Raw genomic sequence first — 24,679 nt, 5'->3', positions numbered from 1 at the left:
TTTATTAATGTCCCTTTTAATAAATTTATGTTTTAGTAAAAAAAAAAAAAGCTGGCACCCACTAAATTGACATCATTTTATGGGCACAACGTAAAGTTTGAAAAACATTACTCTAACCATTCAATTTCTTTGCCTCAGGGCCATTGCATATGCTATTCCCTCTGCCTGGACAGCTTTTCTTGTATCCTTTTCACCTAGATAAATCTTACTCATTTTTCAAGATATGAAATCAAACGATAGTTTCCTCCCTGGAGCTGAATGCCTGCATTTGAATCCTGAAGATCGTGATAAATAATACGTGCAAAGAACTCAGATCAGTGAATGTTAAACAGTAACGCTGCTTCTTATCGTGACAGTTAAAAATTATACAACTCTTTGTGTGATGATTAATACCTGTTTTCTCACGCCTCCCAGACTCTAAACTTCATCGTTATGTTCCTGACGTCTCACTTGGCCTGGCACAGAAGAGGCTCTCACAAAACAGTAAACGGACGAGAAGGAACTGGCAAGAAGGAATAAAACAGAGAGGCTGGGGGTGGAGCCAGCGCAGGGCATCACGCGTCACTCCTGAGGCTCCGCCTTTGGGCGGGGCCATGTCTGCTTGCAGAGCGGCGGTCACGTGAGGCCCACCTGGGTGGCTGCGTGGGAAGCTGGCCAAGATGGCGGCGATGAGAATGGTGCTGCCGCAGCGACTGGCGGGCTTGGCGTCCCTGCGGGCTGTAAGTGCCCCGGGCCGCTGAGGGGGCTGTCCTGCAGGCACCGTGACGGTCGGGGTGGAGGGCTTGGCCCGTGGCGGCTTCACTCGGAGAGGCGAATCCGGGCAGCTCTTCAAGCTGTAGTTGGGAGGGCGTTGGAGTCTTGGACCCTCCCTGTCCCACCGAAATCCTTTTTAAGGGTAGGAGAAAGCCGAGGCAGGAGAGGTGGAGCGACTTGCTTGGGTTTTAGAGGCCTGGGACGCCATCGCGGGGGTCCCGATTCCCTGTCCGCGGCCCTTCCCGGTGACCCTGGTCCGTTTGTTCAGTTGAGCTTCAGACCTGTCCAACTCTTAATTAGTGAAAATCACGAACACTCCTCAAGTTTCGCGTGGGAAAAGCAAAGTCACCTCTTCCTCAGCTCTTGTAACTGCTAGAGACGCTTGGTTTATAGCCCATCGAACCCAGCAGGACTTGGGTCTCGCGGAACCAGACTGTCATTCCTTGGAATTATACTTTGGGCCGGTTGGATCGTGATGTTTTCCCCTGTCTCTCATGCTCAGTGAGTGGCCGAAAAGTGTGGGAGAGCTAGCTGTATAAAGGGTTAAGCTGTGCTGGTCAAAGCTCAGCCTATGGTGTCCCAATGGTTCTACCACTGTCTAGGCTGAGTGACATAGTTATTTACTCTCTGAACTCAGTTTTCTCATCTGTAAAATGTATAACATTACCTTGGGTTTGTTTTGGAAATTAGCAAAAATGTAGGTAAAGTATTTGGCATTGTTCTGGCTCCTAATAAGTGATCAGTCAGTGGTGGTAAAAACCACTGTAACTGTTGGTGGGGGTGGACGAAATTACACTCTTCTGGCAGTGGGTCCCTCTCAGCCATTTTACTTTACTAGGCCACCCACCTCCACCAATTGCTCATGTGTAAAATGCAGATGGTAGTTCCAACTTGGAAAGTTAAGAAAATTAAATTAGATGGTAGATATTAATGTGCTCTTTAAAAAAAAAAATCACTGGTTGAAAATATATATATAATTTTTAAAAATAAATAAAATACATTTTTAAATGAAATAAAAAAATTTAATCCTTGGGTTACTGTTAGAACGAGACCTGGGTTAAAGTCCAAGCTCCGTCACTTTCTAGCTATGTGATTTTGGGTGATCTTTCTGAGGCTCAGTTACTTCCTCCATGGAGTTGGAATAATGACTGTCCCTGTCTTTAGGTACTGATGCCTGTAGCTTAGCGCTGGGTTTTAGTCAGTATTAGACTGACTAATGTTGTTGATACTAATGTTGTTGATACTGATGTAGATACATCATACCTTGGGATACTGTGGCGTAGTAATTGTGTGGTTGGGGGGATCCTCCTTGAGCATAACTTTACAGAGAGAAGGAAGTGGATGTGTGTTTAAGACAGGATCTTACTTTCTTACCTGGGCTAGAGTGCAGTGGTGTCATCATAGCTTAACTCCTGCAACCTCAAATTCCTGGGCTCAAGTGGTACTCCTGCCTCAGCACCCAAGTACGCCACCATGCCTGGCTACTTTTTTTGTTTTTTGTAGAGAGGGGTCTCACTAGTGATCAGGCTGGTCTTGAACTCCTGGCCTCAAGTGATCCTTCTGCCTCGGCTTCCCAAAGTGTTAGGATTACAGGCATGAGCCACCACACCCAGCCAGAAATGAGTGTTTACCAGGAAAGGAGAATGTGGACCAAAGGGCAGTTTTGAGGCAACAATTGCTAGGGGTTAAGACAGGCGTGGGGAACCTTTTCATGTTGGAAGGCCACGTTAATTTAGCTGTAATCAAATAAGGCTGAATTCAAGAAACTTCAATTAGATATACTTAAAAATGTACATTATTTTGTAAAAATCTATGTACTTAATAATTTCAAAAAATGAAAACTATTTTATTTATTTATTTTTTTGAGACAGAGTCTCACTCTGTTGCCCGGGCTAGAGTGAGTGCCGTGGCGTCAGTCTAGCTCACAGCAACCTCAAACTCCTGGGCTTAAGCGATCCTACTGCCTCAGCCTCCCGAGTAGCTGGGACTACAGGCATGCGCCACCATGCCCGGCTAATTTTTTGTATATATATATTTTAGTTGTCCATATAATTTCTTTCTATTTTTAGTAGAGATGGGGTCTCACTCTTGCTCAGGCTGGTCTCGAACTCCTGAGCTCAAATGATCCGTCCACCTCGGCCTCCCAGAGTGCTAGGATTACAGGCGTGAGCCACCACGCCCGGCCGAAAACTATTTTAAAGTTAACTAACATTTTAATGACTTTGTGTCTGCTTTTTGTTGGAAAGCATTTGAATATTTGGTTGCAGCGTGCATGTCCGCAGTTTCAGTTGATCCTCTAATATCAGTCATTTGTGACCTTCAGGGCATCTTGATTTGGGTTAGGTAGGAGAATGTAGATTCACAGCAATAAGTGGTTGAAAAGCAGGAAGGCATTTTTCGGCATGTTGCCGAAGGAGTGGGTATTCTACTGCATTTTTCCATATTTCAGTTGGATCTTTCTTAGCATGAGACAATGACTTTAAGATGTCATCTACCGAGAGCTCAGTCAGTTCCAGTTCCATCTGTAGTTCTTTTTTTTTTTTTTTTTTTTTTTGAGACAGAGTCTCACTTTGTTGCCCAGGCTAGAGTGAGTGCCGTGGCGTCAGCTTAGCTCACAGCAACCTCAGACTCCTCGGCTTAAGCGATCCTACTGCCTCAGCCTCCCGAGTAGCTGGGACTACAGGCATGCGCCACTATGCCCGGCTAATTTTTCTATATATATTTTTAGTTGTCCATATAATTGCTTTCTATTTTTAGTAGAGACGGGGTCTCGCTCTTGCTCAGGCTGGTCTCGAACTCCTGAGCTCAAGCAATTCTCCTGCCTCGGGCACCCAGAGTGTTAGGATTACAGGCGTGAGCCACCGCACCTGGCCCATCTGTAGTTCTTAATGTCTTAATATTTCAATTTCCTTTTTTTTTTTTTTTTTTTTGAGACAGAGTCTCACTCTGTTGTCCTGGGCAGAGAGCAGTGGTGTCATCATAGCTCATTGCAGCCTCAAACTCCTGGGCTCAAGCAATCTTCCTGACTCAGCCTTCCAAGTAACTGGGACTACAGGTGCAGGACGCCTGGCTTATTTTTCTATTTTTAGTAGAGACAGGGTCCCTTGCTCAGGCTGGTCTCGAACTCCTGAGCTCAAGCAATCCTCCTACCTCGCCTCCCAGAGTGCTAGGATTATAGGCGTGAGTGGCCCCATCTGTAATTCTTTAGGTTGCCTTGGTGATATCAACTAGGTGAGGCTTAAATGCTAATTTCAGTGTGATGTCATGATTCTCAAAAGTCAGTGAACCTTTCATTGTACTCTCCAATTAATAAGTCTATAACAGCTGTGTATTCTTCAAATGATTTGCATATATCATCCTGTTCATTAGTGACCTTTGCTAACTGGGGAAAATGTTCATTCAAAATTTCATTTTGAAGGCTGGGCGTGGTGGCTCAGGCCTGTTATGCTAGCACTCTGGGAGGTTGAGGCAGGAGGATCGCTCAATGTCAGGAGTTCAAGACGAGCCTGAGCAAGAGTGAGACCCCATCTCTACTAAAAAAATAGAAAGAAATTATCTGGACAACTAAAAATATATAGAAAAAATTAGCCGGGCATGGTGGCGCATGCCTGTAGTCCCAGCTACTCGGGAGGCTGAGGCAGGATTGCTTGAGCCCAGGAGTTTGAGGTTGCTGTGAGCTAGCCTGACGCCACGGCACTGTAGCCCAGGCAACAGAGCAAGACTCTTGTCTCAAAAGTAAAAATAAAAAAATAAAACATTTCCTTTTGAAGAAGAAATGTTTTGAAAAAAAGATAGCTTTTTTCGAAATGCTTGGATTTTTGCCACATACCATGTATAGACTTAGTTTTACCTTGCAGAGAAATATTCAAGTCATTTTGATTTGACATATCACACAGAAATGCTGCATTCCTATAAAAATCTTCTTTCAATAATTCACATTGCTGATTCTGTTCTTCATGCAATTTAACTATCTGTTCTCACAGAGATAAAATTTTGGCTAACACCTGTCCTTGTGATAGCCAATACACTTTAGAATGATATGGCAGATCCACACTGAATAACCTTATGGTTCAACTTTGGCACGTTATGAAACTGACACTGACAGATGCCATATTGCATTTGCAGGAATATAGTTATAATAACAATACTTATAACTTGTTGCAAATTATATCACTTAAAATAGTAGCTTTAGCACAGAGATTTTGCTGATGCAAGATACAGTGAAAAGAAATGAGAGCATCTGGATCTGTTAATACTTTTAATCTGTGCAACAAACCCTTCATGTTTTCCTGTCATGGAAGGTGCACCATCTATACGTACACTCACTAAATTTACCAAATTCAGTCCAACTTCACATTTATTTTGAAAGTTATTGAAGATATCTATTTCCTGTCTTCTGTTTGCAAGAGCTCCCAAAGCAAGTAATTCTTCATAGCAAAGAAAATCTTCTGTTATGACCCAAATGAAGTATAAAATCTGCACCAAGTCAGTATCAGCTGATTCATCCAAAGCGATTAAATAATATATATTTTCCTTTTGAAGTATTACGTGAAGTTGTTCTGTTAAGTTGAAGGGTAATTTATATTGCCTATCAGTTAAGTTCTCCTTGAAGGAGGCAGTTGCTTGTACTTTGAAACATTATCAGGCCCTAAGCATCCTACAACTTTGACAGTGCATTCTTTCACAATTTCTACATCACTGAATATCTTGCCTTTTTTCCTGAGTATATAAGCTACTTTATAAGTTGCTTCAGTGGCATTATTTCCAGGTCTTATTGCTGCTTGAAAGAATTGTCTTTGCTTTTGCTTTTCATCTTTTAATTTCTGCAATACAACCTTTTGCGCCATTGCCTCTAATTTAAAATATCTGTGGTCCTTATGAGTGTTATAATGCTGATGAACATTGAATTTCTTTAATGTCAATATTGCAGTATCACAAGCAAATCATCTTATCTTTAGCAGAAACAAGATAATATTGCAATTCCCAATCCTCATTAAAAAAATCTGTTTTCTTCCTTCAGCGTTCTCTTGGTCTTCTTTGACATGATGGGCTGTTAAGCAGACAGAATTAAAAAATACTGTTGACCTGTGCAACTATTCACAAATTCCACTTCAAACAGAAACACAGTGCACCACTGTCAAAAGCTGAAAACAGACTGGCATACTTGACCCCCATAAACTCTCACCAACCAGCTTGCAGTAGTGGTGCCAGTTAGGCAGGGAAGTTAGAACTAAATCATGAGCATAGCAGCCGTCAGTTTAGCCCTTATGGCTACTAATGTTCTAATTGTGCCATTCAATCTGGGAGGATTATTTCATTGAAACTTATTTTATCCTTTGGTGTTTTAAATACGTTTATTTCAAAAATAAAATAAAAACATAAAAGACGAACAGAATGTGTTAATAAAAATAAAAGGATTTGTTCTGTAAAATTTGGATTCAGTCAAAAGGCCACACTGAAGAACCTGGAAGGCCACATGTGGCCTTATGGCCGCAGGTTTCCCAACCCTGGGTTAGAAGCATGTGCTGTAGAGCCACACTGCCAGATTCAGATATTGCCTCATTGACTAGCCATGTGACCTTAGGAAGGTTACTTAATCTCTTTGAGCCTCAGATTTCTCACAGTAAAATGGGAATTATGATAGTTCCTACCTAATAAAGTTGTTGACAGGATGACATGGTTTAATATGTAAAAATCCTCTTACATGTGCATGGCAAATACTTTTACATTCTTTCAACAACATTCAACAGTTATTTATTGGTCACCTACTATGTCCCAGGGCCTTGAAAATATATCAGTGAGTAAAACAAAGTCCCTGCTTCATGAAACTTACGTTTCAGCGAGATAGTTTTAGGGTGGTGCACTAGCAGAGGCTGTATATCCCTTTTGGAGGGAGATTCAAGTTTCAGGGACCTTGCAGCAGAGGCTGTTGACTTCCTGAAATGTCTCTGAGAAACACTGCTGCCTAAAACCAAGGCCAGTTCCGGTTTGGGTAAGTCATTCAAATTCCAGCTGGTTCCAAGCAGGGAATTCCTTAAGGGTGCAGGGGGCTGGGATCCTTATTAGATGACACAGTGTACCTCTCCCCTTGCCCCCCTGCAGTATGTTTATCCAGATTAAATCTGGGAAATGAAAGTTAATTTGGAGAGTTACAGTATCAAGAAGGGTAGAGGAAGACGGCACAGAAATTTTACATCACTTGGGAAGAAGGTTGAGATTTGAGGCAGACTTTATGCAGGGGAGACTCAAGGTTTTTTTTCTTTTAAATGTCTTAAGCTACTGGGAGTGTCATCTCCCCTCAGATTCATTCTCCTTGTCGTCACCCAGCTTATGATTGTAACAGAACAGAGTCCTGCATCCCACCCCCTGCAAAGTCCAGGAGGACTCCCCACATTCAGTCATTACCCTCCTCTGGGACAGCTATGCCCTCATGCATTTATTTGTTGTTTCAGTAACTTTAATGAGTGCCAACTTTGTGCCAAGCACAGTGCCCAACCCTGGTGAACAAGTAGAGGTCGAGACAGACAAGGTCCCTCATAGAGCTTGTATTCTACTGGCGAAAACATTTGCAGTGCTTTGAGGAAATGATTATGATCCCAAAATAGAAAATAACGGGGGTAGGGTGAGTGCCAGCTTTGCAAAGCGTGGTCAGAGCAGGCCTCTGCAAGATGAGAAGGTGTGAGAAGAGCCAGGTGAAGAGCCTTTGGGAAGGGGAGGCCCTGCTAAGCGAGAGAAGGCCAGGGGGCTGGGGCTAAGCCATGGGGTGGGGTGGGGGTGGGGAATTGGAACTGGGACTGTAGGGGCAAGCGGTGAGTTCAGAGGAGCCAGATCACAGTCTTGTGGGCCATGGCGAATAGGGGAAGAGGACCGGTCAAGTTCTGGCTTAAGCAACAAGGTGCATGTGATGCCTTTTACAGAGCTGGACAGGCTTTAGGAGAAATTAAAGAGTTCTGCTTGGGGACTGCTAAATTGGAGAGGTGCAAATAGAGCTGTCAGGCAATTGAAAATGAGTCTGGACTTCAGGGGAGAACCTGTACGGAGAGCATGAATCTCTTGCTCATTCCGGTTCTGAGTGAAATATTCTTTTTGTTCTTAATTCTAAAACAAACCAAACATGAACTAAATGGTGAGAAACATGCGTTTTGTCTCCATTCTTCAGATCCATTCTTTCAGATTGGTCCCTGCTAGGAAATTGTGACAATCTCTTCCTGTTCATTTTTGTTTCCTCTTTTAACCAAAGGTCAGTACCTCATCTATGGGCACTTTCCCGAATCGGGTGAAAATCGTGGAAGTTGGTCCCCGAGATGGACTACAAAATGAAAAGGTAAATGAAAATTAACCCAAATACGTTTTTCAGGCATCTGCTTTGATATTCCACGTGGTAGGTGTCGGTGGGGTGGTCAGAGCTATGCAAGACGTGATCACTCTGCCTGCCTTAGGGCCGAGCTGAGGAGGCCGGGCAGGCACCTGTGACAGTTAAATGATCTGAAATGGTGGTGCACAGGTGTGCCCCTGTGTCACAGCCTGGTGGGATGGGGTGGATGGTGTAGATTGAAGGCTAGGGCACGTTTTTTGATCTGCCAATCCACATAAGGAGATTTATCCAAAGGAAGTCACGAAGGCCAAGTGCAGAGATGTAGCACTGGGGATGTTCCTTACGAACCCGTTGGTAATAGCAGAACAGTTGGAAACAACCGGATGTTCAGTATGGGGAAGGGTCAGATGTATTATGAACTTTTCATAAAATGAAATATGAAGCCATTAATAATAAAGGTGTATGTTAAGTGATTCAATCAGGTTATAAAATGTGTGTATAAATATCTTAATGTTACACTTTTATGTAAGAAACAAAAGGTAGATCTGTGGGAACATCTACCTAGAAGAGGATCTTGACCAGCACTGTCCTATAGAACTTTCTGTGGAGACGGAAATATTCTAGACCTGAGCTTTCCCACATGGTAGCCACTAGACGCTTGTGGTTCTTTTTTGGGGGGGGGCACAGTGTCTCACTCTGTTGCCCGGACTAGAGTGCCGTGGCATCAGCCTAGCTCACAGCAACCTCAGACTCCTGGGCTCAAGCCATCCTCCTGCCTCAGCCTCCCAAGTAGCTGGGACTATAGGCATGTGCTACCACGCCCGGCTAATTTTTTTCTATATATATTTTTAGCTGTCCATATAATTTCTTTCTATTTTTAGTAGAGACGGGGTCTCGCTCTTGCTCAGGCTGGTCTCAAACTCCTGAGCTCAAACAATCCGCCTGCCTTAGCCTCCCAGAGTGCTAGGATTATAGGCGTGAGCCACCGGCCCACTTGTGGTTCTTTTTTTTTTTTTTTTTTTTTTTGAGACAGAGTCTCACTCTGTTGCCCAGGCTAGAGTGAGTGCCGTGGCGTCAGCCTAGCTCACAGCAACCTCAAACTCCTGAGCTCAAGGGATCTTCCTGTCTCAGCCTCCCGAGTAGCTGGGACTACAGGCATGCACCACCATGCCCGGCTAATTTTTTCTATATATATTTTTAGCTGTCCATGTAATTTCTTTCTATTTTTAGTAGAGATGGGGTCTCGCTCTTGCTCAGGCTGGTCTCGAACTCCTGAGCTCAAACGATCCGCCCACCTCGGCCTCCCAGAGTGCTAGGATTACAGGCGTGAGCCACCGCGCCCGGCCCCACTTGTGGTTCTTGAGCACTTGAAATATGACTGGTGTGGCCAAGGAACTGCATTCTTATTTTTATATAATTTTAAGTAAATTTAAATAACCACATGTGGCTCGTGGCTAACATGTTAGACCGTACGGATGTAAAAAGTCACAAAAAGGGTGTTAGTATTATATCACTGGGAGGTTTTAAGGGTAGTTTTCTTTTGTTTTTGGCATGTTTTTCTGAAATAGTCATGTATTGATTATTTTTTCAATAAGAAAAACTTTTTATGTTTTTATTTTTTGAAAGCATGACCACCCTAGCTTTAATAGTGCTTGTTGGAAACAAGAGTCTGTAAGCTCCATGAGGGCAGAATCCTGTTGGTTCTGCTTACACTACATTGCGGTACCTGACACAATGCCTGGAACACGAAGGGCTTTCAGAAATGACTGGAGTAGACTAAGTTAAAGCAGTGGGAGAGAAATTTGAGAAGAGGGGTGGGGTGGGAGGGCATACTGAAAAGGAGCTGGAGTTCTTAGAATTTTTCTTACTTAATCCTATAGGTATTAGGGAGCCATAGAAGGGTTTTGGGAAAGAGAGTGAGATAACAGAAGCTGCGTTTTAGGAGGATTCCTGTGCAGGATGGATTGGTTGAGTGAGTCTTTGCCATAAGATATGTGGGATAATGATGGTAGGTTTGGAAGAGGAATCCATAGTCTGGTGAGGGACTAGACATGGTGGGGAGGGGGAGAAGCTATAAGCCAAACACGTGAGGATGAAGTCCTGTGCAAGTGGGGAGGCAGAAAAGAGGAGGGTGTGATATTTGGGGGCCCCATCCCAGGACCCAGAGGGTCAGTCATCTCTGCCCTTTCAGGCCATTGCACAATGTTCTCAATTTGTCTGTGTTGGGGTCATAAGCTAACAGACATTTAGTTTAGGAAAAGTCTGCATGGCAGAAAAATGTTTCCATGTAAATGTTAACTCCTTTTCAGTGCGAGGCTGCGTCTACTGCAAAACACCACCTGTGGAACTCAAAGCCTTGTACCCCACCTATAGGTGGGGGTTACATGTGAATTCCTGTTAGTATGTGGAAGTTAGGGTAGTGAAGTGCTTGCTCTAGCAAAAGCTTTGAACTCACAGGCACTGCTTTCTGAGGCCATTTTATTACCAACTTTGCTGACCTGTCTTCTGCTGTTTCTCCTCGATAGAATATTGTACCTACTCCAGTGAAGATCAAGCTCATAGACATGCTTTCTGAGGCGGGACTCCCTGTCATAGAAGCCACCAGCTTTGTGTCTCCCAAGTGGATTCCCCAGGTGAGACCCAGCCCTCGATGAGAGAGGCCTTTCTCAGTGCTGGAAACTTTTGCATTTTCCCCTAAAGCAAATAGAAGTAGGAAACGTAGGTTTCCGGGTCCCTCACTTTAAGAAGTCTCAGGTGATTCATAGCTCTGTGTTGCAGCAAAAGCACGTGAACTGGGATTCAGGGGTCTTGGACTCAGTCTCGGCCCTGCACCACTTGCTGGGTGACCTTGCTAGGACCTTCCCCTCTGCAGGCTTGAGATGACCTCTTAGGTCTCTTCTGGCTCTAAAAGTCCAGAATCTCTATGCCTGTCTGTGGCTTCTGTGTTGGTAAAAGGGGAAGAGAGATGACTGCTGCTTCACAGAGATAGTCAAGTGGGGAAGAAAGATACAAAACGAGTGTCAGATAACACAGAGAGGGCTGAGTGCAGGGCCTGGCTCCGGGTGTGTCCTCAGTAAATGGCTGGTCCTAGATTACTGCTTTTTCTGCTTCTGTAAAGCTGGCAGTATGGGCCACATGGAAAAACTAGGTATCACCCAAACCTAGGGCCTTTCTGGCTCATGAGCAGTCAAATAGTAAATGCATTGGGGATACTCAGCTTGGCAGGAGGCATCATTCTAGGGCTCTGGAGAACAGAGATTTTGTGCTAAAAAGGATTTCTCTAACTGAGCACTCTGCCTGCTCCTGGTGACGACTTGGCAATGTCTCCTTTGGCTCCTAGATGGCTGACCACACTGAAGTCTTGAAGGGCATTCAGAAGTTTCCCGGCATCAGCTACCCAGTCCTGGTCCCAAATTGGAAAGGCTTTGAGGCAGCGGTAAGAGGATAGCTTATTGGTGGGGGCTTTAGAAAAGAGATTGATGGCATGGGTCCCTGCCTTGTCTCGGGGCATCAGTCCCCTATCCTGGGAAGTCTACCTGACCATCTTGTCTTTCATTCAGACCCTGGGACAGACCCGGTCCTGACACTCACCATTCTCTGATCTTGACAAGTTGCTTAATCTCTCTGAGTCTCACGTTCTGCCTATAAAATCAGGCGATGGTAGTGCCTAATGTTGTGGGTATGTCAGAAGATAGAATGCACACACACTGCTGAGCATAGCTATGGCCTGGTGTAACACGGGTGCCTAATGAACGTTAGCCCTTGTTACTACCCACTGCTTCAGAGAAAAGTAACCAAGCTGTCCACATGAGTTTCAAGCATCTACCAGCTTTCTTATAATTTTTTTATATCAGTTTTCTTTTTTTTTTTGTTTTGTTTTATTATTTACAACATGGTGCATTCCCATTTTATATCAGTTTTCCTTCTTTTATTTCTAACTTTATTCTTCGGTGTTCAGAGAAAATTCCATTGCATGATATCCATCTCTTAAAACCTACTGAGACTTAATTTGTAGTCCAACATATGTTTATTCTGGAAAATGTTCAAAGTACACTTGAGAACAATGTGTATGTTCTTGTGGCATAGAGTGTTCTGTATGTCTGTTGGATCTAGCTGGTTTATCGTATTGCTCAAGTCTTCTGTTTTCTTCTGTCTGGTGGCTCTATTATTTTTACTGAGGTATTAAAGTCTCCATCTGTGATTGTGGAACTGTCGATTTCTCCCTTCTATTCTGTCCATTTTTGGTTCAATTTTGATGGCCTGTTACTAGGTGTGTAAATGTTTATCATTGTTATATCTTCTTGCTGTTTTTGATCTTACATTAATATATCATTTTGTCACTTAGAATCTTTTCTCTAATTACTATTTTCTTAGAGACAGGGTCTCACTGTGTTGCCCAGGCTGGAACTTCTGGGCTCAAGCGATCCTCCCACCTCAGTCTCCCGAGCAGCAGGGACTATTGGTGCGCACCACCATGCCCGGTTAATTTTATAAATTTTTTGTAGAGATGAGATCTTGCTATGTTACCCAGGCTGCTCTTAGACTCCTGGCCTCAAACAGTCCTCCTGCCTCATCCTCTCGAGTAGCTGGGACTGCAGGGCATGAGCAACTGCACCTCTCTCTTAGAACCTCTTTTGGTTTAATGTCTGTTTGTCTAAGATAAGTACGGTGACCCCTGTTCTCTTTCAGTCACTGTTTATGTGGAACAACTTTTTCTGTCCATTCACTTTTGACCGGTTTGTGTCTTTGAATCTTTTTATAATTTTAGACAAGAAACTCATTGGAGGTGTTGGTTCTGCATTTAGGCAAAAAGCTTCTTTTAGAGTGACTGGTGTCTCCATCTCAGCCTGCTGAACAGAAAAAAAAAAAAAGTGACTGGTAATGGCAGTGGCAGGTTCCTTGGGGGAAGTCAGAGGTGGCTTTTCATTGAGATATAACTCGCTCTATTTGTTTCCTCATGCCACCGTAAGAAAGTATAATACTATAAGCTGAGTGGCCTAAAACAACAGCAATTTATTCTCTCACAGTTCTGGAGGCTGAAAATCCTAAATCAAGGTGTCGGCAGGACTGGTCCCCTCTGAGGGTTCTGAGACAGAGTCTGTTCTGCGCCTCTCTGCGGGTTGCTGGCGTGGCCCGCTCCTCGGCCTTGCTTGGCTCGCGGACGTGTCGCTCCAGTCTCCGCCTCCCTCTGCACGTGGTCCTCCTTCTGTGTCTCTGTGTTTTCACATGGCCGTCTTCTTTGAACAAAACCAGTCCTACTGGGTTAGGGGCCCACTCTATTGCTGTATGGCTTCATCTCAACTAATTACATCTGCAATGACCCTGTTTCCAAATAAGGTCACATTCTGAGGTACTGGGGCTTAGCACTTCCACGTATCTTTTTAGGGGACACAGTTCAACCCATAACATTCACATACCACACAATTTACCACAAGACAAGTTTTCTGCCACCCTGGTCGGTGTTCCTTGAAGAGAAAAGTGCTGAAAGGAGTTCTCCTGGATGTTGGCAGGTTGCTGCTGGAGCCAAGGAAGTGACCATCTTCGGAGCTGCCTCAGAGCTCTTCACCCAGAAGAACATCAACAGTTCCCTCGAGGAGAGTTTCCAGCGATTTGATGTAATCTCGAAGGCAGCGCGGGCAGCTGGTATTCCTGTGCGGGGGTGAGTCAGACCACACTGGTGTCTTCTCCTCAGTGCCGTTCTGGAACAGTACTGACCGTTCTGGAATGGTTCTGACTCAGGCAGTCCTCCCCACCACAAGCCCCTTCTCCTGCGTGGGGTAGCCCGGGCTCCACACCTAGGCATCTTTTCCCAAGTAAATGTGGTCAGAAGAAATCCTAGCAAGTGCTTTCTTTCAAACCTGAATTTTGGGTCAGTTCACCCGAGGACGGGACACTAATTGGGGTTTGCAGAGGTAGTTTAGTCCTGGCTTCACCACCAACGCTTCATGCATCCCTGAAGAATCCCCTAGGCCTCTTCAGTTTCCGGCATTGCGTCTCTAACAGCAGGAGTTTCAGGCATTGTGTGCATAGTATCTAATCGAAGCCTCACACTAGCCAAGCAAGGAGGGAGCTGTCCCCACTTTACAGGTGGCACAGCTGAGGCTCGGGAAGGGTGAACAGTCTCCTGCAAGGTGACACAGCTGGCCGTATTGCAGCCGGAGTGATCTTTCAAAAGTGCACATGTGATCACATCACTTCTGGTTAAAACCCTTTCAGTGACTGACCAAGTTCAGACTTTGTAACGTGGTTTGCAAGACCCTGCATGTTTTGGTCCCTGCCACTCTCTGCAGCCCTATTGTGCACTGTTCCCTTCTGGCGCCTCTTCCTCTACATGGTTCACTCCAGCCCAACTGGAACTGCTTTCCATTTGTCACGTGCCCCGCTCTCTCTCGCTTCTGGGCTTTTGCATGTGCTTTGTGTAGACAGAGAACACTCTTCCCCTACATCCTGCTTTTTGGAGCTGACTTCTGCTCACTGTCAGGTTTTCTTGTGGATGTCAGTTCCTCCGAGAAGCTTTCACTGTCCCTCAGCTGGAGTCGGTACCCTTCTCTGGGACCTCATAGGCCCCTGGACATCCTCTGACATAGCACTTGGGCTGCTTGTTAAAATCCCACCCACTAGACCCCAGGGCCCCACTGCCCTCTCCATGAAGACAAAGCCCACATCTCTCTCAGTCCCTGGTGTGCTCTGCTCGCCCAGTGCAGGGCCTAGCGTGCAGGAAACGCTCAGTAACTGACAGGCAGATGGATGGAGGGGAAGCAGTAGCTCGAGTTGTGCCTGCCCGACTCCCAGCCTGGGCTCGTTTCTCAGTGTCTCTCTCACCTTTTCCTTGCTCAGCAGTGTTTGAAGAACAGGTGGAAGAATTAAAATGGAAAAGGGCACTGAGATCTGTGAGTCTGAAATTATTCATCCAGCAAACATTTATTTTGCCTCTTAATATGCAGAATACTTTGTTTGACTCTAAAAGGCTTTTAAGACTCCTCAGTTCCGACAGGGCAGGTGGGAACAGAAGCTGTTGCATCCAAAATCCAGACTCCTCACCATAGCCCGTAAGAGCCACTGTCGGGCCTGTGCCCACCTCACTGACCCACTCTCAGACGTCTCTGCCCTGTCCTCTCTGTGTCTCAGCTGTCTGTACTTTGTCCTGTCTTGGCCGTGCCTGGCTCTTCCATCTCAGGGCTCTGCCCGGCCTCTCCTCTCGGCCTGGAATACACTTTCCACAGACATTCCTCTTTCTCAGCTCCAGCGTCCTGTCCTCAGGGGTCTTTCCTTAGACCACCGTCGCTACAGTTGGCCTTCTCTAGTTGCTCCTGTCTAATTTCCCTTTCCTTGCCTTTGTAGCACATCACTTTCTGGGATTCCTCATCTGATTATTTGGTTGCGTTTTCATTGGCTATCTCCCTAACTTGAAGTAAGCTGAGAGGGCTGGGACCGCACGCATCAGCCTTGCTCTGCTCAGTCCCTGTGCCTGGCCCATAGCAGGCAACTCCGCAAACCTCGGATGAATAAATGAATGAGTGACTCCTCTGGCAGCTCACTGCAGCAGCCAGCCCCTTGGCCCTCAGGCCAGCCCCGCCTATCCCTGACGCGAAGCCAGCTCAGCGCTTACTCTTTGGTTTCATCCAGTCCTTGGTCTCCCGTGAGCACCAGCCTGGCTCCCCAGCACATAGCTCTGCTGTGCCTCATCTCATTCTGCCCAGCCGCCTGCTCACAGTGCCTGCTTTAGCTTCTCCCCTCCTCTTACTCTCTTCTTTCTTTTCTTTTTTTTTTAAGTAGAGATGGGGTCTCGCTCTTGCTCAGGCTGGTCTTGAACTCCTGAGCTCAAACGATCCACCCGCCTCGGCCTCCCAGAGTGCTAGGATTACAGGCGTGAGCCACCGCGCCCAGCCTACTCCTACTGTCTTCTTGTCAATCCTCTGCTCCTTCTCCTGAGGCCTGCACCACCCCTGCTTCCTGATCTGTAGGCCCATCAGCGCCCTCCCCTCCCCGGGTTCTCCACGGCCTCCTCCTGGCACTAAGCTGTGCCACCTCCATTCTCATTCCACCTCGTTGAATTCGCCTTTCACACCCTGGTTCTTGGCCTGCTGCCCAGCTGCAGGTGCTGGCCGCACGCTGACCAGGAATGCGTGTCCGTCAGCCACCCTGCCGCAGCCCTGCTGGCCAAGAGCTCAGGAGCACTGACCTCCCTCCTCCCCTGTTTCCCCACAGGTACGTCTCCTGTGTGCTTGGCTGCCCCTATGAAGGGAAGATCTCCCCGGCTAAAGTAGCTGAGGTGTGTGTGTGCCCGGCAGCGTTCTGTGCGGGTCAGCTGCCCCGTCTGCCCCTGAGCGCACCGCGCCTCTCCCCACCCTCTCCTGGAGGTCACCGATTCAGTCATTCACCCGGCTCTGTCACTGCGCCCCCTGCGGGCACAGCCTGACTTGCTCCCTGGAGGCCTCCCCCTGGCCGGGCGTGTAGTCTTTGAAGCCCCTGGCCTCTACCCCAGCCTGAAGGCCTCCGATTCCATTTCCAGTCTGGTCATTCGACTGGCGATAATCGAGGCGATAATCCTCTGCGGAGGGGCTGCCCACCCAGGAGTTCCCACGGTTCCTCCCACCCTTGACGTCCTCTGAACAGGGACCACGTCAAGACTGAGAAGAACACAGGGTGGGAACCCAGTGGGAGCAACCCAGGAGCTTATGTCATTCGGCCCTCAAAGCCACTCTGCAAATTTGGTATCATTGTTCCATTTCACAGTTGAGGAAGCCAAGTCTAAGTAACGTGCCACGCAGGTTGCCGATGGTGAAACCAGGTCTCAAACCCCAGTTTGTCTCCCTCCAAAGCCCACTTGTCCTCCCCACAACACCACGTAGCAAGGACGGACGGCAACAGTGGCAGCTGCTCGTTGAGGTCTTAGCCTCACGTTGCCGCCAGTCCTCGCCATAGCCCTGCAGAGGGTCCTCACCATTTTTCAGGAGCAAAAGTTGAAGCTCAGGAAAGGTAAGTCCCTTGCCAAGGCCCACAGTTCCGGAGTCCTGGAACTGGCACTGACTCCAGCGTCAGGAGACTGAGGCCTGCTCCTCCCGCTGCGCCCGCCACCCTGCGGCTCAGCCCCTGCCACTCCGCTCTCCGAGTGCAGGGGCGCTGAGGGAGGGGATGTCGCCATTTCATTCACCTGGTAGATCACTGGTGAGTGTCATGTGTCCCCTGCCGTGCCACATCCTTCCTCACTTTGTCCAGCAGCCCGGTGAGGGCAGCGTCTCCTCAGGTGAGGCGTGTGCCACTCCCGCTCGCAGTGTTTTCAGGGCTTTGCAAATGGGCTTCTTAAAATTGTAAATAGTTGTGTGCCTCTGTTATTATAAAAAATATAACTAGTCTCTCAGATCCGTGATCTCACAGATCTTATTGCTGAGGATAAAACTGTGGGAAAGGAATCAGTTTTACTGGTGCCACACCTGGGTCTGACACCGTGCGTGGAGGGGGCAAGCGAAGGACTGGAGTGAGAGGGACACAGGTGGTAGGAAGCACAGTGCTGTCTGCCCCGTGTGTCGCAGTGTCCCCGTCAGCAGAATGAGGGTATCACTCCGGCTCACAGTTGGAAGGAGCCTGCGGTCCAGCAGGGATTTAGTGCTTCAGACACGGAGCTGTGCAGCCTCTGAGCACTGGGACCCCTGGCTGCCGGAATCTGGTGTCTCCAAGTGCCTGCTTGCTTCCCCAGGTCAGCAAGAGGATGTACTCGATGGGCTGCTATGAGATCTCCCTGGGGGACACCATTGGTGTGGGCACCCCAGGGGCCATGAGAGACATGCTGTCTGCCGTCATGCACGAGGTGCCCCTGGCTGCCCTGGCTGTCCACTGCCATGACACCTATGGCCAAGCCCTGGCCAACACCTTGATGGCCCTGCAGGTAATAAAAGGCACATGCCCGTTCTCCCAAAGGGCGTGGTGGCAGGACAGCTTGGTTTCATTTATTCTTTCAGCAACGTTTACTGATGCCAGCCTGCCAGTTCTCGGGCTGGCAGTGCTGGACACAGACATGGTGACTCTGCCCTGAAGGTGCGCACATCTGTCTGTTGGCGAGACAGTCAAGGAAGTAACATGATAATCCTACTGCATTATGACAGATGCCACAAAGGGTGGAAGCCTAAAGAGGGTCCCCATCCCAGCTGAGGAGGTCAGGGAGGATTTGCCAAAGAGGCCTGACTGAGCAGGGCTTGACGGACATGAAGTTAAGCTGTTGACAAAGGAAAGAGGAGAGCTGACTAGGCAGGACTGTACCTTAAGACTGAGGTGGGCGTTAGGGAGGGCTCATCTACCGCAGCCCCACGACCACACACAGGGTTGTGAGTGTGTGTGCGAGTGTGCACTGGGGCCTTCAGTGCTGCTCCCCCGCCTGGGCTAAGACCGCAGATGTGCTTGCCCTCGAGGTTTGCTTCTCATGGCCTGGCCCAGAATGGGGATCCTGTTGGCTGGCAGCCCCCTAGAAGGAACATTCTTGGTGTTTGACCACAGGCCACCTTGCTGTCTCTTCACTATGGTGACGGCAATCCCCGGCCCTCTTTTGTTTCCTCGGTTCCCTCCCAGAGGTTCACGTCTCGGAGCCAGATGAATCTATTATTAATACTTTCCGGGTCTGTTTCCTTGGAGTTGTGGTTGTAGCTCTGTGGCCTCCGTTTCTTGACTTGCTGTGACACTCTGGCCCGGGCCCCCGGGCTTTCCTGCAGCTCACGAGTTTTTGGCATGGCAGGCGGGGAGAGCAGACCTCCCCTTGCACACCTTGCCAGGTAGGTAAAGGATTTCTGCACAGCCATGTACGCCTGAGGCCAAGCTTCCCCCTGACCGTGCTCAGAACACTCCTGCTTCTCCGTGCTTCTGTGTCTTGGCACCTCATGTCCTCATTATCTCCTCTTTGAAAATTTCTCAGGGAACAGGATCAGCCGTGTAATGACTGCCAGTAGCTTCCTGTGGCCTCCTTCTTCCGTCAGCTATTTCAGAAATATGTATCATGTGACTTCTCTGTGCAGGGTTACCCTGTTAAGTGCTAACTAGACAATAGGAGCAAGAGAGGCCCAGTTCTAGCCCTCTGGGAGCTCGTGTGGTGGGGAAGACAGATGAAGACCACAGATGTGTAAACACAGATTGTAAGGTCACTTATGCAACTATTAAAACTGAACTCTTTGTGCGTGTGCCAGACTCTTCTCTCGGCGCTGGGGATTCTGCTGTGACCAAACAAAATCTCTGACCTCATGAGGCTGGTGCTCTAGAAAGACAGGACAGACGATCAACAAGTAAACCTAGGGTAGGCCAGGTGCTCATAAGAGCCATGGAAAAAGATAAAGCAGATTAAAGGGAGCGCCAGTCTTTACACAGAGCGGCCTCGCTCAGAAGGCAGCATTTGAGAGACCAAGGGAAGCCAGGGAGTGAGCCATGGCGGGGGGCGGGGGAGCAGGGAGGGTAGTCCAGTCCAGGAGCGGCAGGTGCAAGGGCCCTGCGGTGGGGCATGCTTGCTGTGCTCCAGGAACATGAGGAGGCGTTTGGTGGGAGATGTGTGACCGAGAGGAGGAGTAGAGGCGTTGGAGGTAGAGGAAGGCCAGATCAGGTAGGACTTGGGCTCTTTCGGACTGAGCAGGGAAGCCGATGGAGAGTCTTGGTTTGGGGGAAGGAGGGGATACAATCTGAAACTGTCCCTTTAAAAGGCTCCCCCTGGCTGCTGGTGGTGAAGGGACTATAGGGGGACAGTAGTGGGAGCAGAAGAACCAGTTTGGAGCCTCCAGTAATCCCGGAAGCAGCAGGCGGTGGGCGGACTGTCAGGAGTTCCGGAGTTTGCTTTCTGGCCTGTGAAGCTGGAGACATCTGTCAGGCGTCCCAGTGGAGCTCCTGACCGTGTGACTCTACACTTCAGGGAGTGTCTGGGCCGGGTGTAAACATTTAGAGCCTTCAGAACGTAAATGGGTATTTATTTAAAGACAGCACAGTCACTTGGGAGTGAGCGTAGATTAATAAACTGAGGATTGAGCGGTGAGGGCTCCAACCTTCAGAGGTCAGGGAGGGAGGAAGAGCCAGCGAAGACTGGATCGAGGCCTCAGGAGAGTCGGGCTGTTAGGAGGAAACCAGAGGGAGGTGGAGCCCTGGAAGCTCTGTGAAGAAAGGGTTCCAGACAGTGATGCTCATGGTCCTGCACAAAGACGAGACTTGGCCTTTGCATTTAGCTACATAGAGGTCACCAGGGACCTTGACTGGAGCTGTTGAAGTGGAGGAGTTGTGGAGACACAGACCTGTTTAGCATGGGTTCAGGTGGGAATGGTAACAGATAAGAAGTGGGGAAAGCTCTTTTGAGCAGTTTTGCTTTGTTTTGTTTAGAGATGGGGTCTCTGTCCCCCAGAGCTGAAGTGCAGTGGTGCCATCATAGCTCACAGCAGTCTTGAACTCCTGGGCTCAAGTGATGCTCCTGCCTCAGCCTCCCACATAGCTGGGGCTACCATGCATGGCTAATTTTTAAAAATTATTTTTTATTTTTAAAAATCATCTCACACAGTGAGATGGAGTCTCACTATGTTGCTCAGGCTGGTTTCAAACTCCTGGCCTCAGGCAATCCTCCCACCTTGGCCTCCCAAAGTGCTGGGATTACAGGCGTGAACCACCACGCCCAGCCCAGGCACAGGGCAAAGAATGGGGGCAAAGAAATGGGAAGTTGGAGGGTTACAAAAAGAGTTTGTAAAAGGTGGGAGAGATCTCAGGCTGCTTATGTGAGAATGGCCAGGTAGAAGGAATAACAGGTTGCAGGAAAGAGAGAGACTCTACTGGATCAGCACATCCTTGAGCAGGTAGGACGGGCCCATGCAGAGCTGGAGGCGTTGGCCTTGGCTCGGAGCTCGGAGTCCATCCCAGGTAGCATGAGGGATGGTGGGTCTGTGGGCCCGGATGCAAGCAGGTGGGAGCTAGTGGAGACATCTGTTCTGATTGCATCTGTTTTGTCTTTGAATGAAGCAACTGAGGATGAGGAGGGGAAGAGGGTGATAGAGTGTTAAGGAGAGAGAAGAAAGAAAGCAAAATATTAATCTAGGAGAGTGGGAAGCAGCTGACCTGGGGAGATGGGATATGGCCCTCATGCAGTTAGAGGCCCCGATTTGGAGTGAACAGCCCTTGAGTGGGGAGGTGTAAATGAGCCAGAGTGAGCAACAGGGGTCTGCAATCTCAGCAGTGGGTGGGGGTTAGGCTGGTGATCAGGAAGGGTCTCTCTGAGCAAGTGGCTTGTAGACTGGGACCTAAAGGGTGAGAAGGAGTCAACCATGAAAGGAATGGGGAAAGACACTCCCAGCAGAGGAAACTGTTCCAGGAACTAAAAGAGAAGCACTGTCTCTTTCAGTGGGGTTTTCATGTCAGCAGAATAAGGCAAAGGACAGAATGACTCTCACGGTAGAATTTCAGACAACAGATGATTGGGAGGTTTGCAAGGACCGGCTTTGTGGGCTCTGGTTCCCAGCGACAGCCATGTTTCACCATCCTTATGTTTCCAGATGGGAGTGACTGTCGTGGACTCTTCTGTGGCAGGACTTGGAGGCTGTCCCTATGCACAGGGGGCATCAGGAAACTTGGCCACTGAAGACCTCGTCTACATGCTTGCAGGCCTGGGCATTCACACGGTAAGCCTGCCTGCCCCCTCGTGGTCACAGCCTTGAACTGCCCAGAGCTCGGCCTGAAGCCGAGGACAGAAGCTGGGGTGGGTTGCAGTGGTAGAGGGGAGGGGTGCAGGGGGATTATGGATATTTTATCTAATGTTTTTGAGGTAGCAGAGTATGGTTGAACGGGGCCACGAGCATGGGCACAAGGAGTCCAGCGTGACTTTGGCAGTATGACTCTGGCAGTTCAGTTCTAGTAGGCACCAGAGCCCCGAAAGGGGTCAGGTTCATGACCTGAAATGTGTCAGTCTCTTTAGGGCCTTTGTTTTGTTCTCTGTAAAATGAGGGCAGCAGAGTCAGCCCACCAGGGCCCTACAGAATCCATAAGGGCCCTCAGTGGCGAGGTGGAAGCAGTGTGGCGTCTGTGCTGAACTGGGTTTAAAACCTAGTCTTGCCACTCGCAGGCTGTGTGATCTCAGAAAAATTATTTCATCTCCCTGGGAATTATAATAGCACCTATCTCATAGGACTGCCGTGCGGGTTAAGGAAGAAAATGTAGAATGCTTAGCACAGAGCTGAGCACAGAGTGCACATCGGCAAATCTGAGCCATGGTTATGAACAGAGGTTTCCTGCCTGGCCCGTCAGTTGGTATTTTTATTCCTGTCTCTGGCTGCCTCACAGTCCTCACTTGAATATGCAGTTTTCCACCTCTGTAGGCCACCCCCGTGCTAGGCCCTGGAGGTACAGTATTGAACAAGACTGTTGAGACCCCTGTCCTGGAGGGACATCTTACACGGGGGAGTCAGAGAGGTAACCCCAGATGCCAGACGGACACGAGCTCACAGGCAGCTGGTGCGCTGCTGTCAGGGGAAAGAGCCCGTTTGTCTTCACCTTTCTTTGTTCAGTATCACAGCTGTCTGTTCTGAACGGTGTTGCCCTGGTGTTCAGGTCACGTCATGACTTTGTGTATCCCCTAATTTGTTTCCTGAAGGGTGTGAACATCCAGAAGCTCCTGGAAGCTGGGGACTTTATCTGTCAAGCCCTGAACAGAAAAAGCAGCTCCAAAGTGGCCCAGGCTAGCTGTAAACTCTGAGCCCCTTGCCCACCTGAAACCCTGGGGACTAGGAGCACGCACACATGATTCGTGGAGGATGGGGACTGGGAAATGAGAAGGGGATTAAAAGAAGCAGGCACCCCACAGCCAGCTCTGCCCAGAGGTCTCTGCTGGCAGAAGGGAGGTGACGGGTGAGAGGAGTCAGTGTAGTGAGAGGCCTTGGGGGCTGAACTCTCCCTTCACCGTAGACCTGATGGCCCAGCAGTTGAATGCCTGCGGGCACTTGGGAACCCCGTTCCCAGCTGGGCATGATCCTCAAGGCTCTTCTGTAGATGAAATCTGCCAGCTGGCTACCCTATACCAGGGCTCCCCAACCTATGGTGAGTTGTATAATTATTTCATTTTATATTACAATGTAATAATAATAGAAATAAAGTGCACAATAAATGTAATGGACTTGAATCATCCCAAAACCATTGCCCCCCTCCCCAGTCCGTGGAAGAATTGTCTTCCATGAAAATGGTCCCTGCTGCCAAAAAGATTAGGGACTGCTGCTCTATACCACTCACCCGGCCATGGCCTTGGGGCCATTGCTCTCTGACCCCTTAGGGTAAATGACACAGCGGAGATTTTCCCCAAGCTGACAGAGGGCATGTGCAGAAAGAGGGGAGGGCTGAGCTGCCGTGGTGGCCATCTGCCAACTCCAGCATCTCTGGAAAGTCTGAACTCAACATGACTTTTGAAAACAGCTTATATAATTAAAGGTTTTATGACAGAGAAGCATTCTGGTATTCTGTTGTGCAGATGTGTGCATTTATTTATTTATTATTTTATTTTATTTTATTTTTGGAGACAGAGTTTCCCACTGTTGCCCAGGCTAGAGTGCTGTGGCGTCAGCCTAGCTCACAGCAACCTCAAACTCCTGGGCTTAAGCGATCCTCTTGCCTCAGCCTCCCAAGTAGCTGGGACTACAGGCATGTGCCACCATGCCTGGCTAGTTTTTTCTATATGTTTTTAGTTGTCCAGATAATTTCTTTCTATTTTTTAGTAGAGACGGGTGTCTGCCTCTTGCTCAGGCTGGTCTCAAACTCCTGACCTCGAGCGATCCTCCCGCCTCGGCCTCCCAGAATGCTAGGATTACAGGCGTGAGCCACCGCACCCGGCCAGATGTGTGCATTTATGAGAGTGGAGGAATAAATATCTTCACAGCATTGCACGTGGAGAAGACAGACTTTGAACTAGTTTATTACTGGCTGAATTTCCTCCCTGTTTTCCCACCAGAGCCTCAAATCCACAGTGATTGGAAATCAATGGCTTTGGGCTAACTCAGAAGGCTGCCTGCAGCGGTTGCTGGCCAGCACACCCCAGGGCTTGTTTCTGTGGCTTTGGCTCTGTGACCAGGGCTATTGCACAAGCTCCCCCGAGGACAGCAGCACTACTTGCTCCTCCAGGCCTCTCTGGTTCAGTACTCCAGGCCCTTCCGGGCAGGCTCAGGACACCCGCTTCCCCCTCCTCCCCCGGCCCCCCCCCCCACCCCCAGGAGGAGAACACCTGTGCACTTGTGCATTTATGGCTTCTTTGTTCAGATTCATCACTCAGTATGTCATGGCTTCCTGCGCATCATGCCCTAGCCCTGCCTTGTATTGTAAACAGAAGCAAAATCATTTTCTAACCACTGTTATGGCAGGCTGGTTGCAAACCATTCCCAGCAGGTGAGGGCCACAGTTTGGGAGGGCTGAGAGCACTTGGCACTGGGATGGCTATTGTGGCTTTAGAGCTTCCTGGTGCAGCTCCGTGGTTTATTTTCAAACTAGATTTCCTAGAACCACAGTCCCCTGGGGGCCTCCACCCATTCCCTTCACTCAGTGCAGCCCTCTGTGGCTTTAGATCCGCGGAGTTTGAGATATATATATATATATATTTTTTTTTTTTTGAGATAGTCTTGCTCTGTCACCTGG

General features: G+C 48.3%; 1 protein-coding gene across 2 annotated transcripts; it reads left to right on the top strand.

Moving 5' to 3' along the window:
* The first annotated feature begins 614 nt into the window (after positions 1-614).
* On the top strand, positions 615-23,510 carry HMGCL (3-hydroxy-3-methylglutaryl-CoA lyase). 2 transcript variants are annotated; one of them, XM_069479535.1, is made up of 9 exons: positions 618-719; positions 7,994-8,077; positions 10,594-10,701; positions 11,409-11,504; positions 13,579-13,727; positions 16,277-16,340; positions 17,766-17,954; positions 21,565-21,690; positions 22,659-23,510. In XM_069479535.1, the coding sequence occupies exons 1-9, from the start codon at positions 660-662 to the stop codon at positions 22,758-22,760; spliced, it is 978 nt and encodes a 325-aa protein (XP_069335636.1). In that variant the 5' UTR covers positions 618-659; the 3' UTR covers positions 22,761-23,510. The 2 variants fall into 2 exon arrangements, with proteins under 2 accessions (XP_069335637.1, XP_069335636.1); XM_069479536.1 differs by lacking the exons at positions 13,579-13,727; positions 16,277-16,340 and having other exon boundaries at positions 615-719.
* The last annotated feature ends 1,169 nt before the right edge of the window (positions 23,511-24,679 follow it).

Source organism: Eulemur rufifrons, chromosome 8 (genome assembly GCF_041146395.1).
Source record: "Eulemur rufifrons isolate Redbay chromosome 8, OSU_ERuf_1, whole genome shotgun sequence".
In the NCBI taxonomy this organism is placed as follows: Eukaryota; Metazoa; Chordata; class Mammalia; order Primates; family Lemuridae; genus Eulemur; species Eulemur rufifrons.
Note: the sequence above shows the minus strand (reverse complement) of the source record. Positions and strands in the feature narration are given on the sequence as shown.

Coding starts and splice junctions, on each gene's coding strand:
- HMGCL (XM_069479535.1), top strand. CDS start 660: ATGGCGGCGATGAGAATGGTGCTGCCGCAGCGACTGGCGGGCTTGGCG. Junction 10,702..11,408: donor CTCCCAAGTGGATTCCCCAG/GTGAGACCCAGC, acceptor TTTGGCTCCTAG/ATGGCTGACCACACTGAAGT. Junction 17,955..21,564: donor ACACCTTGATGGCCCTGCAG/GTAATAAAAGGC, acceptor TTATGTTTCCAG/ATGGGAGTGACTGTCGTGGA.